This window comes from Suillus discolor (assembly GCF_016758755.1).
Source record: "Suillus discolor strain FC423 chromosome Unknown F5147scaffold_96, whole genome shotgun sequence".
In the NCBI taxonomy this organism is placed as follows: domain Eukaryota; kingdom Fungi; phylum Basidiomycota; class Agaricomycetes; order Boletales; family Suillaceae; genus Suillus; species Suillus discolor.
This window is the reverse complement of record NW_024541343.1, coordinates 90,013-103,194: the sequence shown is the minus strand read 5'-3', so window position 1 is coordinate 103,194 and position 13,182 is coordinate 90,013. Positions and strand designations below refer to the sequence as shown.

Below are 13,182 nucleotides of genomic sequence, written 5' to 3'. Positions count from 1 at the left end.
CTAACACTCAGCGCCAATTTGTTCAGCGTCTCTGCAGAAACATAATTTCTGCGTAATGGATTCGCATCCGCATCAACCGCCGCCTAGGCTTAGCATACCTCCAATGCTTACCATGCAGCAGCCTTTTGACGGCAGGCAACCTATGTTTTCACCTGTTCTTCCTACCGCTCTCCAGCATAGTTTTCATCCTCCACCCTACTTTATGAATGGTCCTCCGCTTCAAACACCTATGCAATCCTTTTTTTCTCATCAACCACCTCCTGCTCCCGCTCGTCCCACCTACGCGAATCATCAAGGGCATGCAAGCATATCTCATTTTCCCGGTTATCCACCTCCGAGTGCCATTCCCATGACTCCCTTGGGTTCTGCTTTTCCGCCGCAGATGGGCCCGCCATTTGGACAACCATTTATTCCTCGAAATAGAAGAACTCCGAGTGTTAGCATAGGTGGGCCGCCAAAAGCACCTCTCGGAGGACCAGGGCGTAAACACAGCCCTTTGCCTCCTCCACATGCTGCACCCACTCCAGCCCCAAAGGGGAAGAAGGTTGTCGTAAATATACCGGTGGAGACAATCCCCGGTGATGTCGCAGAATTGTCAACGCGTCCACCATGGGCACGAACGCCGGTAGTTGCAACGAACGCGGAAGAGCCAGAGGTTATTGCGCCTGAGATAACCTCAATTGAGCTCTATCCACCAGATTCATGGCGGCAAGACATCCCTGATACGGTGGACGTGTTTCTTCCCGGCAAGGTGCGCAAGCCTCTTAGCTTCTCCAACACAGCGTTTGACACTTCCACAGGCTGCGTGGGACGCTATAAAGCTGAATGTTATCGAACAGAAGCTTGAGAGGTTGGGTGTAGAGAGAGGTTCGGGGGGTACCCTTCCTATCCATGCTCCCCATGCGCGCGCATCATCAGTATGTTTCTCACATATCAATTTTCCTTACGGCGTGTCTTGACGTGTCTAAGATTTCATCTCCTGCCGACCCATCCCTGTTGCACTTCAAGTTGAATAAATTGCAGCAGTCACAGACTGCATCTTCACTGAATTCTCTGTCACATTCACCTCAGCCACAATTCAATTTATCTCCCTCTCCACATCAACTTCCTCCTCGATTCCAAAATAGGCATGGCCATAGTCTGTCTCTTGCACATCCTCCGCTCCACGAAAATTTCTACATTCCAAGCGCATCATTCAATCCTTTTGGGCCGAACGCAATCCTCGGTTCCGATAGCATCGAAACAAACTTATCTACCGAGCCATTCCCGGTTCCTATCGAAGGTATTCATGCTCCACAAGGCCGTGTTCCAGTTTCTGTCCCATCTCTTATTCCTCCCGGTATCTCTCGCGGAAGCAGTCGTCCTGATTTCATACGCGGGTTTGGCCTTGACATCCCGGAAGAGGAAGAGCCTCCAGAGGAAGAAATACCCGCTGACACAGACGACAATGCTGTAATTGATATCGAAGGACTTGATGGTCAAGATTCAGGGAGAGATGCGACGACAGTTGCGCTGAGCAGATTGCATTCAAGACACGTGTCACGATTATCGGCTGCGCTATCGTTGCGGTCGGTCGGTGGTGTCACGGAAGGTGCTATGTCTGAGGCCAAGTTGGCGCCCATCCGGAGTCCGGCTGACAACCCAGGTATTGATGACCTTGACAAAGAGGCGGTCGGAGAGTGGACGGGATCGGAGGACATGCATGCAGATAAGGAGCAATCAGACGACGAGGTATGTGTTACGATTTCTGCGCTATTTACCCACAAGTTTGACAAACTTGAAGGAGAGCATTGGCGAGTGGTCTAATCCCTCAGACGAAGAGCGGGCTCGTCAAAATCGGGTGCAACGCCGTATTTTGCGCCAAAGGAAACATGAAGCTGAGAAACCCAGACGTCTCCCCAACTTTCCTGTTCCCCCGGGTGGCGGACTGGGCATGTCTTTACGTGGTGACTACGATATTGTCTCGAATCCAAGCGAGGAGGATCACCGAGTAGACCTGCATACGGCATTCCTCGGCGTGGATCCGGCAGATTTCCCAGTTAGACCGTTATCGGCATCCACAACTGGAAGGCGACCTCTCCCCCCTGTCCCCCACTCCCGTGGACAATCAGGACAATACTCAGTGCATGATCCCGCCCTCGCTCACTCGCGCAATATCTCTGAGCAACTTGACGTCCACGACGAAGGACCGGCCCCCATCCCACAGCCATCTTCGTCTGGGGCGCTCAATCCACACGCGAAGCCTTTCGTGTTTGGTTCAGCCAGGCAGTCTGGTTCATGGTCCCTCGAGATGGCACCGGTGCAAGTTCCTACTCTTAGCCATACACGTATTCCATCCCTCGGAAAGCCACTCAATGCGGCTGCACAAGAGTTCAAGCCCACAGGGTTCACATTCCGTCCGCCACCTGGGGTGCCTCGTATGGCTTTCCCCTCACCTGAGCCTTCGCGGCCTCTGCCGATCCCCCCGGTACGTGCTCAACAAGGACGAGAGAAAAGGCAGCGTCGTGGATCCCGCTCATCGTTTGATGAGGATGGGGATGGCAGTGGCAAGGAGAATATGGCCTCATTTAGATTCCCTGCACTTGGCGAGACTCCGCGCAGTCGTCGTTCTGCTCCTACATCGCCATGGACGTTGGGATCCAGAGATTTTAATACAAGTACTGGGCCGCTGCAACCTCTCACGTTTTCTGGATTCTCTACTCTCGCCTTGCCTGACGAGGATGGAGTGCAGGAGATCGAGATACCTGGACACGCACAGACAACCGGCAACTTCGAATCACCCCAGAACGATGACTTTCTTGGCATTCCAAGCACGTTCCCATCGATTGCGCCTACCAGGCTGAAACGCGCGCCTATCCCTTTAGATTTCAAGAATCCCACCCCCAGTAATACATTGCCTGCTGGTGTCTTCAAAGCTCTGGTGGGTGATGAGAAGACTCGCCGTACTGTGCGCTCTCGGCTGAGTTCCCGCGAGATATTCGAGCACTCGCAACGGCCATCTCTTGACGATCTTGCAACGCCCGCCATCTCGATGTTACAGCAGCGTTCGCAATCGGGGCTTGTCACTGACCCTGGACTTCAACGACAACCCTTCGAGTCTCCTGACATATTTACGCCTGCTATCAAGCGTCGCTCTTCGTTGCCTGCATTGCATAGTGCTCACAACTCTCACACCTCGGAGCTTTCAAATGTTTCTATTCCGGCCCTCAACCTCACGAAGCGTCTCGAGGCGCAAGCTTTAGAGGATAAGATTGAAGTATCATTGACCCAGAAATTCCAAGCGCTCAGCGCTGAGCTCGCCCAGGCCAAAATATCGACAAGTGGACCGTCCATCAGCCCTGCCATAGAGGATATGATCACGGAGGTTGTCGGCTTGTTCCGTACCCAGCTGCAGGAGTCTGCTGCTCGTGGTCTCGACGACAGTCAGATGGACGCTCGTGGCGAACTCGACCTTGCGGTCATCCGCGATGTGGTACAACGAGGTCAAGCAGAGGGTCTGCTGTTGATACAGACAGAGTTGCGTGAGCTTGTGAAACACCTCGAGCAAGCTGGAGCCACGGGATCATCAACAGATGTTGTTGCCGCTGTGGAACTGTCGAAGAAGAACACGCAGGTCATTCTTGACAACATTGGACAGCTGTCGTCACAAATCGATAAACACTCTGGTCCTTTCGCAGACAAGCCTGAACGGCTATCCTTGATTAGTGATCTCATGGCTGCTCTGGCACCCACCTTCAAGGCCTTGCAACCTGAAGCTGTTGACTATAATGCCCTCACCACTCAGCTCAGTCAAGCCGTCAAGCCAAACATCGAACAGTTAATTGACCTCGCAGCTGACAAGCGGGAGACCGCCGGGTTGATCGTGGACAGCATCATACCCCTGCTGCCCAAGGTGACGCTGGATACGAATGAGGTGATCGCCAAAATCACTGCTGAAGTTCGCCGTATCATTGCCCCCATCGACGCGCATGAAATCAAAGAACAAGTGGCTGATCTAGTGGTGGAGCGTCTGGACTCTCGTCTTGCTATTCGCGACAAGGCCTTCAACGTCGAAGTTGTTTCAGGCAAAGTCACAGAGGGAGTCTCTGGCCTGCTGCACTCCATCAATAATGTGGTTCCCAAACTAGATGCGCTAAGTGAGACTCAGCAACTCATAATGCAAAAGAGCGACGAAATTGCCTCAAAACACACTGATCTCCACGCCGTTGTCGTCGGCTTCCCTGCTCAACTTGATGATATCAAGTGCGCTGTACAGTTAAGTAGTCAAGAGCTGCAAGTTCAAGCATCGTCGCAGAGCAATGAAGAAGTCATATCGGCTATTGACCGGTTGGAGGTTGCCATCAACTCCCTAGCTAGCACTCATCTGCCCTCTTCGACACAAAACGACAAGCTCCTCTCGATGCACAAGTCCCTTCGCGAGGATCTCTCTGAACGCATGAATGCGCTACCTGAGGCGTTACATGTAGCTGTCAGCGTCCTTCAAACCGCTCATGCTGAGTTCGCAGTCTCTAGAGACGCTTCAAAAAGAGACCAGGAAGAGATTCGTAAACTCAAGGCAGCAAATGCTGACCATCAGGTACAGCTAGCGAAGGCCCGTGGAGCCCATGGCCAGGTTCGTGTAGAGAGAGACAACCTCGCCGAACGCCTCAAGGATGTTGAGTCTGAGAGAGATAGGCTCCGTACTCAGGTTGAAGAACTCCAGGGTACTATCAAAACCCAGAGTACAGATATTGCTGCCATCGGGTCTCGGAATTCTGAACTAGAGGGAGCACTTTCCCAAAGCCTTGCACGCCTCAAAACTTCAGATGTTGCAACACATGCCAATCAGGAGCGCATCAGCGAATTGGAGAAGGCGAACAAGGAGGCATTGGCTGAGCAAGCCAGCCTCAATTCCAAGGTACATCACTCTTTTTGTTGGCATCGTTCGCCGTCTGATGGAACGGCAGGTCGGGGAATTGGATGCATCAATGAAGTTTGTAACACAAGAGAAGGCCTTAGCTGTGCATACTCTTCAACTCCTCCAGAAAGAGCACGAGCATCTACTTTCACAACAGAGCCATTGGGACGAACTCCATCGCGCAAGTGAGCAAATTGGCACGCTCACTACCCTTATGAGCCAGTCTGGCAATGAGGAACTTACGGAACTCCGACGCACGAGTCGTATTCTCGAAAGCGAGCACGCAGCGCTTCAAAAGCGCTTCAGGGACCAAGAACACAAAATTTCCAACGCTGAACGGACGGCAATCGCCGCCAGACAGAACCTGACCCAAGCCCAACAGCGGTCCTCTGAGTGGGAGAATCGCGCGAAAGAGTATGAAAATAACTTGGAGATGACACGTACTAGGCTTGACGAGGTGGAGCAAGCTCATGCTCAACTTGATGCGGATTATTCCTTTGCAAAGCTTCAACTGGAAGAAAAGGAAGCAGAGGACCGCTTGGTTAAGGTGGGAATTACAGTAGTCCCGCGCGCTACATCCTGATTGATGTCTGACCTGCAGGACCGAGAGCAAAAGTTACGCGATCAGGTTGCAAATTTTGAAGCTCAAGTCGCTCGACTTGAGACTGACCTTTCGAAGGCCAAGGCGACTCCAACCCCATCCATAATGTCCTCGTATATCAAAATTGAGCATACAGATTTACCCTCTCGTCCTGATTCGCGTTCAAGTACTGTCTTTTCTGGGGACAGATCAAGTACACCAGTCGCGCAGATGAATGGCTCTCACCGACCTCGTAGTGATACTCCTCCCGAATCATCTCCGTCCGTTCGGGATTCAATGCATGCGCCCCGTAGATTTCCCCAACTTGGTTCTGCAGCAGTACCTGCCACTCCCAAGCCCAGGCGACCCATCGGATCATATCGACCTCAATCTGTGGTCTCGTTCACTTCTCAATGCTCTTCGCGGTCAGTCGCATCCCCGACACCAAGTATAGTTTCAATCGTACCGGATGACGATGGCTGGTACTCGTAACTCGTTCGATACAATCCGCACTTGTTCAACCTCATGATATCCTGATCTAACCGATAGCCTTGCTTTTTAGCCATAGTTTTGCCGCATTTCCTTTTCTATATACTCATTCATTTTCACATCTGGTACTCATTGGATCCATCGGCGTATATATATACCCTTCAATTTTTGCTACAGGTATTATCGTCAAAATCTGAGGACCTCATTTTCATATCTCAATAACTACCACACATTAAGACGAAATAATTACATGGAATTATAGCTACGTGTGTCATAGGAAAGCTCTAGTTGACAGAAGAACGAAAGGTATTTAAAAGATGCTGCCAAAGGGATGCCGATGCAAGATGTTAAGAAACAATAGATTCCCATGAGCGGGTTGGCGTAGATGTCACACTATGTCACAGCATCGATTTTGTAAATCTGAACCCTGGACTCAAACGGTACGCACGGGAGGACATCTCGATCCTGGGATATCCGACCGTCCGACCTCATCCGTCCGTTCCAACCTGTCATCACGCTTGAGCATTCTTTGACACTAGTAATTGCATTGTCAATAACAACCACAACTCTGCTTTATTTTCATCGGAAAAATGCTCAGAAGGTATAAGGGTAGGTATAAAGTGTATGTGAAAAAACAAATTTTGTTAGAAACTTTGTCTTCCCCTGACTATTCTATGTGAAGCAGGTGACTTCGAGTGATGGACTTGCTTGAAGCCGTACACGTACATGTTCCTCATACTTATTTTTTTTAATAAAAAATACAATGCTATGAATCTGTGTTGTTGCATGAGCTATGAAGCGTTTTGCAACTCTCTACAATTTTGCAACTCTGGCCCAACGATAGTACAATCCAACGGATGCGCATTATGTTACAACTGCGTGGGATAAGATGTAAATGTGATGTGAGACACAAACAAAGCAAAAGCAGATAAACGTCAAAATGAAAAGGTATATAACAGGTCAACGCGATTCACCCTTGGGAGGCCATATCCAGGTTTGCACTGCATCTATAGCTTCAGAAGAATCATCTCGAGGGATCCTATGAGAGGCATCAGCAGAGGTCATGCAGAAGCGTGCAAGATGGCATTACTTGAGTTTAGGCTCCCACCGTCCGTCGTGTCTCTCGAAGTAGCGAGGAACAAATTTCTCGCCGCTCTCCTCTCGTTTGCGGCGCAATTCGCGTTGGGCATCTTCCACTGCGCTCTTAGCTTCTGTGGCACGTTCCATATTCCTCTCCTCGATAGCCTGCGTAAGGTCTTTCCATAGGCTGTAGATCCGGGTACCATCATCAGCACATATCCAATCAGTCAATTAAAACACGTTCACCGTCGTGATTCGTATGGTTCTTGTTGTTCTATGTCCGGTACATATTTCGGTGCTATGTTTTGTCCATCTTTCGCAGCATCAAATAGTACGCGTTTGCTCCCACTCTGAAATTAAATCAGGAAGCTGCTACTGAGAAGACAGTTCTTTGGCAGACCTTGATGCTCTTAAATTCCATGACATGACTCCACCGCCCTGACACCTCGCCTGTGTCTGAGTTTCCTCGACGTACACGTCCGGCTATTGCGTTGTATGTCCCAGAGAAGAAGCCCTGAGATAGTGTTAGACAACAATCATCCAGAAAGCCGCGCAGTGACCTTTGTTTTGAACTCTAAATCACAGAAGAGTCTATTCTTCTGGTTCTTCACTACACACGTGTCGCCTAGCTCTAGTACCATCTTGCCGAATAGAATCCCCCTTGCATACATATTAGGCATCGTTACTACGTACTCTGCCATGTACAGTCAGTAACGGCATGTCTATGCATAATAGCCTGGAACTACACACCGCCATCGTCTGGAACGCCCATAAGCGTGATTCTGTTCTCACCCTCCATGGTGGTGGAGACGCTATTACCAAGGAATTTAGATTTGGGTCTGAGCTCCCCGACGATGCAGACGCGATTTGCAGGGGAGATGTAGAAGAATGCGGAGATAGGTGGGTGGTGTGATACTGAAGAATGGACTGGTGAGCGCCAGCATGCATTCGTCGGCTACACGAGCGACATACCTTGCTCAGCGACAAAGAAACCTTGTGTATCATTCGGGTAGTCATATCTACAACGAAAGAACTCTCCAAGAACGGGATTGTATCTGCGCTCGCTAACCAAGGGCTGCTGATGCAAAATGGACGGAGACTTACGGTTTCTTTACGCCCTTGGGCTTGATATGCCAACCAGCGAGGTAGTACTGAAGGATGCGAGTAAATCGCTCTTCTGGATCGTCGCAATTTTCAGCACTGGGCAGGGGGTTATGCCTGAGATCGGGAAAGGTAACAGTGTACTCGCCCGAATATGAGATCCGGGTGCGACATGAAGTCCGTGATGCGTTCGAGCATACTTCGGGGCTCAAGCACAAACGTAGGAAAGGTCACTTTAGACAGGTCCATCCCAACTCTTGTCTGGGTGTCAGAACCGAAGCCTTGACACGTAGCACACAGCACGCACCTGAGCTGGGATATCAGCGAAAGAATGACGGATCCCTCATTCTCGTCTCTACAAGCAGAATCAGTATCGGAGACGATCATGGGTATATGTAAGAATGAGTAAGTAAAAGAAGAATGACGGACAGGATTGAAGTATCATCAGGTTCTGTGTCTTCTGGCGCCCTATCATCCACGGAGAGACCGCGTGCCCTCTTGATATGGGATCCAGCCTGGCTGAAAAGGCCCATCATGGTCGATTGGCACGAAAGATTAGACGCTGACTGAGAACGATTTTACTATGGGCCTTGCTGTGTCCCTGATTTGTTGCGTTTGGCTCGGAGATGATAGCCTGGCCGCAAAAACGATGATGATGAAACACGCGTCACAATTCAGAATTTGTTGCCGAAGTGACTAGTGGAGTTGCCGCTCGCTGCTTATCAGATTTGTCGAAGCTCGGAAATCGACATGCACAGTTGCTGCACAGTTGCCTTGCATTATGTAAAAACTAGATGGACATTCCCATGAAAAACAACCAGTTGCCCTTCCCAACACTACTAAAACACTATCTTCGTGGGCGCAGCAGTTATATCATCTCTGAAGAAAGCCCCATATGCCGCATGCCCCTTCTTCTTGATTGTCATCGGGAACTGTTTCAGATTGTCTGCCTGCGCATCAAACCCGCCTTCGCGAAGTACGCGTGCGAGCTCGCCGGCCAATGCTCGCTCGTGATTTTCTCCGGTGAAAAAGGTAATAGATTTACCGGAGCGTCCACCACGACCTGAGTGGGTTGGGCTCGTCAGACTCTGCAGAATCGATTGAATCGATACGTACCCGTACGTCCGATTCGGTGGATGTAATCTTCAAGTGTCAACGGAAAGGTGTAATTTATCACGGCTCCAACATTGGGAATATCTAACCCTCGTGCAGCAACATCCGTGGCCACCAGTAAACCCGTTTCCCCGGTCTTGAATTTTTCGAGAGCGTCCATGCGTGCAGTTTGTGACATGTCTCCATGTAACGCACCGACGTCGTAACCTGCGCGCCTCAGCGATTGCTCAATACGTGTTGCCTCTTTCTTGTAGAGCGCAAAAATCAGGATGCGCGCCTCATCAGAGCCTTTGCGTGATGTTTTTTTATGTGACAAATCTTTGAGGCGTTTAAGAAGCCGATTGCTACCGAATAGTGAGAAAAGATTAACAGAAAGACCGAGAGACACAGACTCTTTTTCACGGGGGTCATCAAACACTTCAACAACTTGCTCAACGCGACTGTTTGCTGTGAGATCATCACTTCCAACTGTAACTCGAACAGGATTGTGCTGGAAAGAACTTGCCAACCGACGAACTGCTTCAGGCCATGTTGCACTGACTGAAATTGGAATCAATAATGAGTGGAAGCGCGAAATAGAACGGAGGAAGTGCTTACACATCATGGTCTGGCGCCCCTCCCCTTGAATAGTGTATGAAATAATTTTCGTGATATCATTTTCGAATCCCTTATCCAACATTCGATCAGCCTCATCTAGCACGAGATAATTCACTCTGCACAATTCCAAAGCAATACTTGAGATGTCGATGTCCCCGTTGATGAATAACAAGCTCACCTGCTGAGGTCGCAGACACCATCGTTAACTAAGTCGATTATGCGTCCGGGCGTTCCTACAACAATTCTGGTGGTCTTCCCGTCCTTATTTCCATTTGCCAGTGCTTTGACCTGTGGGTCCTTCGGGACACCACCGAACACTGCGACACTAGCAATACCAAATGGTGCACCCAGCGCAGAGAGTGCGTCATGAGTCTGGATCGCAAGCTCGCGTGTCGGGGCGACGACAAGTGCGGAGATCGTGCTTTCTTTCTTCTTAGGCTTTTTGGGCGAAGCTATGAGCTGTGCGAGAGCAGGTATTCCAAATGCCAGAGTCTTCCCGCTGTATCCAGACATAAGCATTAATGTGCAATGGTATGCAAAACTGCAAATTCTACCTCCCCGTCTCCGCAATACCTACTACGTCCTTCCCTTTGAGCGCAGGCGGCCATGTACACGCCTGTATTGGAGTAGGCTCATTGAAGCCAGTAAATGCGCCACGTAGGCCATCCGGTATATTGAGCTGGTCGAATGATATTACAGGTACGACGGCATCGCTGTTTGTCTGAGTACTGATGGTGATATTGTGCTTTTCAAGAAAGGCTTCCCCTTCGGCAGGAGAACATAGTTTTGTTGAGGGCTGTGAGGATGGGGTAGCTAACGACGGTTGTTGGGAAGTCATTGTAGCGTCGACAGATGGGGTTTCGGCTTCGCGATCGTGCTTTTTCTTTTTTTGCTTCTTGGAGGGGCTAGGTTGGTCCGCCGAGCCTATTTCTTGCGCGCCATCACGCTTGCGCTTTTCGAGCTTTTTCGAAGTTCTTTCACCATCTAGTGTTAGGTATGTAAGGACGGAGGAACGCCTGAGTGTACATTGATCCCGATTGATCTCACCAGGAATTGAATCTGCATCGCCTGAGGCTTCAGTGTAGACTTTGTGTTTCTTTTTCTTATCCTTGGGCTCTGGGTGACATTACTTCATAAATTCGAGAGAATGAAAAAAGTATACTAACCAGATGGCACATCAACAGCAATCTCAATCGCAGACTCCTCGACGTTAGAAACAGACTTCTTCTTGTTCTTGACACGTCCTGTGAAAATGCTTAACGGTGCAGACCATACCATGATGTATCCAGGACATACCTTCTGGAGGATCTACATCCATTTTAGCACCCTCTGAAATAAGCTCGGGATCATGATTTTCTTGGTGTTTCTTCTTCTTGTGTTCTTTGTCCTTCTTTTCAGCTGGCTTGTCATGACCGGTCAGGAGGGGTACAGGTTGTAATGAACTATGCAGACCTCTGGGCTCGTCGCTTGCAGGATCCACTGACTTTTTAGCCTTTTTCTGCTTCTTGTCCTTCTTGGACCTTTTGAGCTCTTCCTGGGGTATTATATCCTTGGACATAGTCCTGTCTAGATCTATGGAAGTAAATGAAGAGAGCTGGTTATTTTGTGTCCCACGCTCGACTATCAAAAACTTAAACTCGGACAAGTCAAGGCTAGCAGTGTACTAACTGACACCCATTACTTCAACTCTCCATTTCTTGCGCTTTTACCGCGGTGTTCACGAAAATTAGGTTTGTGCTCACTGCAGGCCTTTCCAACTGGGAAGTTTCCATAGCTCTCATTCCGAGTCCATCCTGGCAAACCCAGCATGGCATAATTATTACTTGAAGTCACGAAGTTGCGGCGGCTTTCCGACAGATGCCCGTTTCATAATGGGCATTTAGTGCACTGAGAAGTGTGATGTTCATTTCCCCTACACAAGACAGGAAGAAGGCGTTCCTTCATTCGCATCTCAAGCCATGACGAGCAAATTCTCTGATCGTCAGTCGCCGAAGTCAGTAACACGTGATAGGACGCGTCGCGTGACATGTGGAATTCGACAGGCGGGCGTATAAATCTCACTCGAGCTCAATGTTCCATATGCATACTCTTGGCTAGATATATTCACTCTGGGCGAGCATATCCGTCATGTATTTCAGTAAGTTTTGCTTGTACTTTATGTTCTACGTATGTATAATTCCGCTAGTTATAGGCTATGTAACACTGGTTGCCAGTTGGATGTATACCACGAATATCAACACTTTTTCAGCCTCAAATACTTGGTTCCTCGCCACTGACCCGACACTTATCATTTTCACACAAAATTACGATTTGTGCTATTGATTTCGAACTCAAGTAGCCCGCAAGACATGGCCGTGGCCTGTGCTAAACCGTGACAACATGGTTGCACTAGAATCACTCCCCTCATTGTACGCCTAAAATCCCCTCGCGCTTTGTTACATGATATCCTAGTGGAAAGAGTCCGTCGCCTGCAGAATCTTCGCAACAATCGGCCAGATGGAGGAAGGAAGACGAGCACAAAGTTCTCTATGCAGCCAACACCGTTTATAACAATGTTTTGACTACATGGCAGCTCGCCCATCGGGGGGCCACTCGTCAATTGTTTCCTAGATTTTTTGAATCGACGTATGGGAATAGCTGCCAGTGGAACTAGCGAAGCCCTTCCACTAGCTAGAAAGTGTAGAGGGGATATGAAAGAGTTGTAAACTACCCACAATGGGTATTCACGCTTACCATGAGTAGGAATACGGAAATTTCTCCGCCGCGACTCAGTCTGGGTATGTTTACTACCAGGACGACTCATGGATGAAGGCACAACATTTTGCCTCATCATTCATGCCGAGCATGGTCACCGCCTGCTTCACGGAGAGTCTGTACCAAAGAAGGACGCTCCCAATTTGGCTGTAGGAAGGTCAATGTCGAGGGTCAGAATCCTTGAATCCTTCCCCTCCAAGAAGATCAAGATCACACGATGTCAACGCCTGGAACCACGTCAATATCCCCGTGCCATCCCACTGCCGAAACACGAATGTCAGAAATTTCTCAATCCAGGTGTTGTGCCGAGTGATAGCAACTTACTGCCATCAATAGATGTGCCTGACTCCATTCTTAAGCGCCATCTGCCTTGTAACTCGAATCTTGACTCTCTCGGCATGTTCTCAAACGGTCGCCAGGCTCAAAAGAGCATCCGCGCATTGATCTCTCAGAGACAGGAACAGGAACGTATCGCTCTCAGTGTCGCTACCTGTCATAGTGAAGAGAATATGCAGACTCAAAGGGACGCAACCATCACAGCTCACCGAATCTGGACCCGCGATGGTAGCTG

At 49.5% G+C, this 13,182-nt stretch overlaps 3 protein-coding genes across 3 annotated transcripts; 1 reads left to right on the top strand and 2 right to left on the bottom strand.

Moving 5' to 3' along the window:
• Positions 1–202: 202 nt before the first annotated feature.
• F5147DRAFT_586270 (uncharacterized protein) lies at positions 203–5,969 on the top strand (the record flags this gene model as incomplete). The annotated part of the gene is made up of 6 exons (XM_041431916.1): positions 203–751; positions 801–917; positions 970–1,731; positions 1,784–4,897; positions 4,947–5,444; positions 5,499–5,969. The coding sequence occupies 6 exons, from the start codon at positions 203–205 to the stop codon at positions 5,967–5,969; spliced, it is 5,511 nt and encodes a 1,836-aa protein (XP_041286566.1).
• A 728-nt stretch (positions 5,970–6,697) lies between these two features.
• On the bottom strand, positions 6,698–8,880 carry F5147DRAFT_723637 (uncharacterized protein). Its single transcript, XM_041438983.1, has 11 exons — positions 8,577–8,880; positions 8,455–8,502; positions 8,296–8,403; positions 8,151–8,246; positions 8,019–8,101; positions 7,797–7,961; positions 7,607–7,740; positions 7,447–7,560; positions 7,293–7,396; positions 7,057–7,233; positions 6,698–7,005 (listed from the first exon to the last, which is right to left on the bottom strand). Exons 1-11 carry the CDS (start codon positions 8,681–8,683, stop codon positions 6,927–6,929), a joined length of 1,215 nt encoding a protein of 404 aa, XP_041286565.1. The 5' UTR covers positions 8,684–8,880; the 3' UTR covers positions 6,698–6,926.
• F5147DRAFT_723634 (P-loop containing nucleoside triphosphate hydrolase protein) lies at positions 8,881–11,485 on the bottom strand. The gene is made up of 10 exons (XM_041438982.1): positions 11,310–11,485; positions 11,154–11,255; positions 11,024–11,101; positions 10,905–10,973; positions 10,412–10,841; positions 10,036–10,356; positions 9,858–9,973; positions 9,653–9,800; positions 9,264–9,604; positions 8,881–9,210 (listed from the first exon to the last, which is right to left on the bottom strand). The coding sequence occupies exons 1-10, from the start codon at positions 11,413–11,415 to the stop codon at positions 8,987–8,989; spliced, it is 1,935 nt and encodes a 644-aa protein (XP_041286564.1). The 5' UTR covers positions 11,416–11,485; the 3' UTR covers positions 8,881–8,986.
• Positions 11,486–13,182: the final 1,697 nt, after the last annotated feature.

Coding starts and splice junctions, on each gene's coding strand:
- F5147DRAFT_723637 (XM_041438983.1), bottom strand. CDS start 8,683: ATGATGGGCCTTTTCAGCCAGGCTGGATCCCATATCAAGAGGGCACGC. Junction 8,102..8,150: donor CCCAAGGGCGTAAAGAAACC/GTAAGTCTCCGT, acceptor TAGCGAGCGCAG/ATACAATCCCGTTCTTGGAG. Junction 7,397..7,446: donor TGGAATTTAAGAGCATCAAG/GTCTGCCAAAGA, acceptor ATTTAATTTCAG/AGTGGGAGCAAACGCGTACT.
- F5147DRAFT_723634 (XM_041438982.1), bottom strand. CDS start 11,415: ATGTCCAAGGATATAATACCCCAGGAAGAGCTCAAAAGGTCCAAGAAG. Junction 10,842..10,904: donor CGATGCAGATTCAATTCCTG/GTGAGATCAATC, acceptor ACCTAACACTAG/ATGGTGAAAGAACTTCGAAA. Junction 9,605..9,652: donor GATGACCCCCGTGAAAAAGA/GTCTGTGTCTCT, acceptor ACTATTCGGTAG/CAATCGGCTTCTTAAACGCC.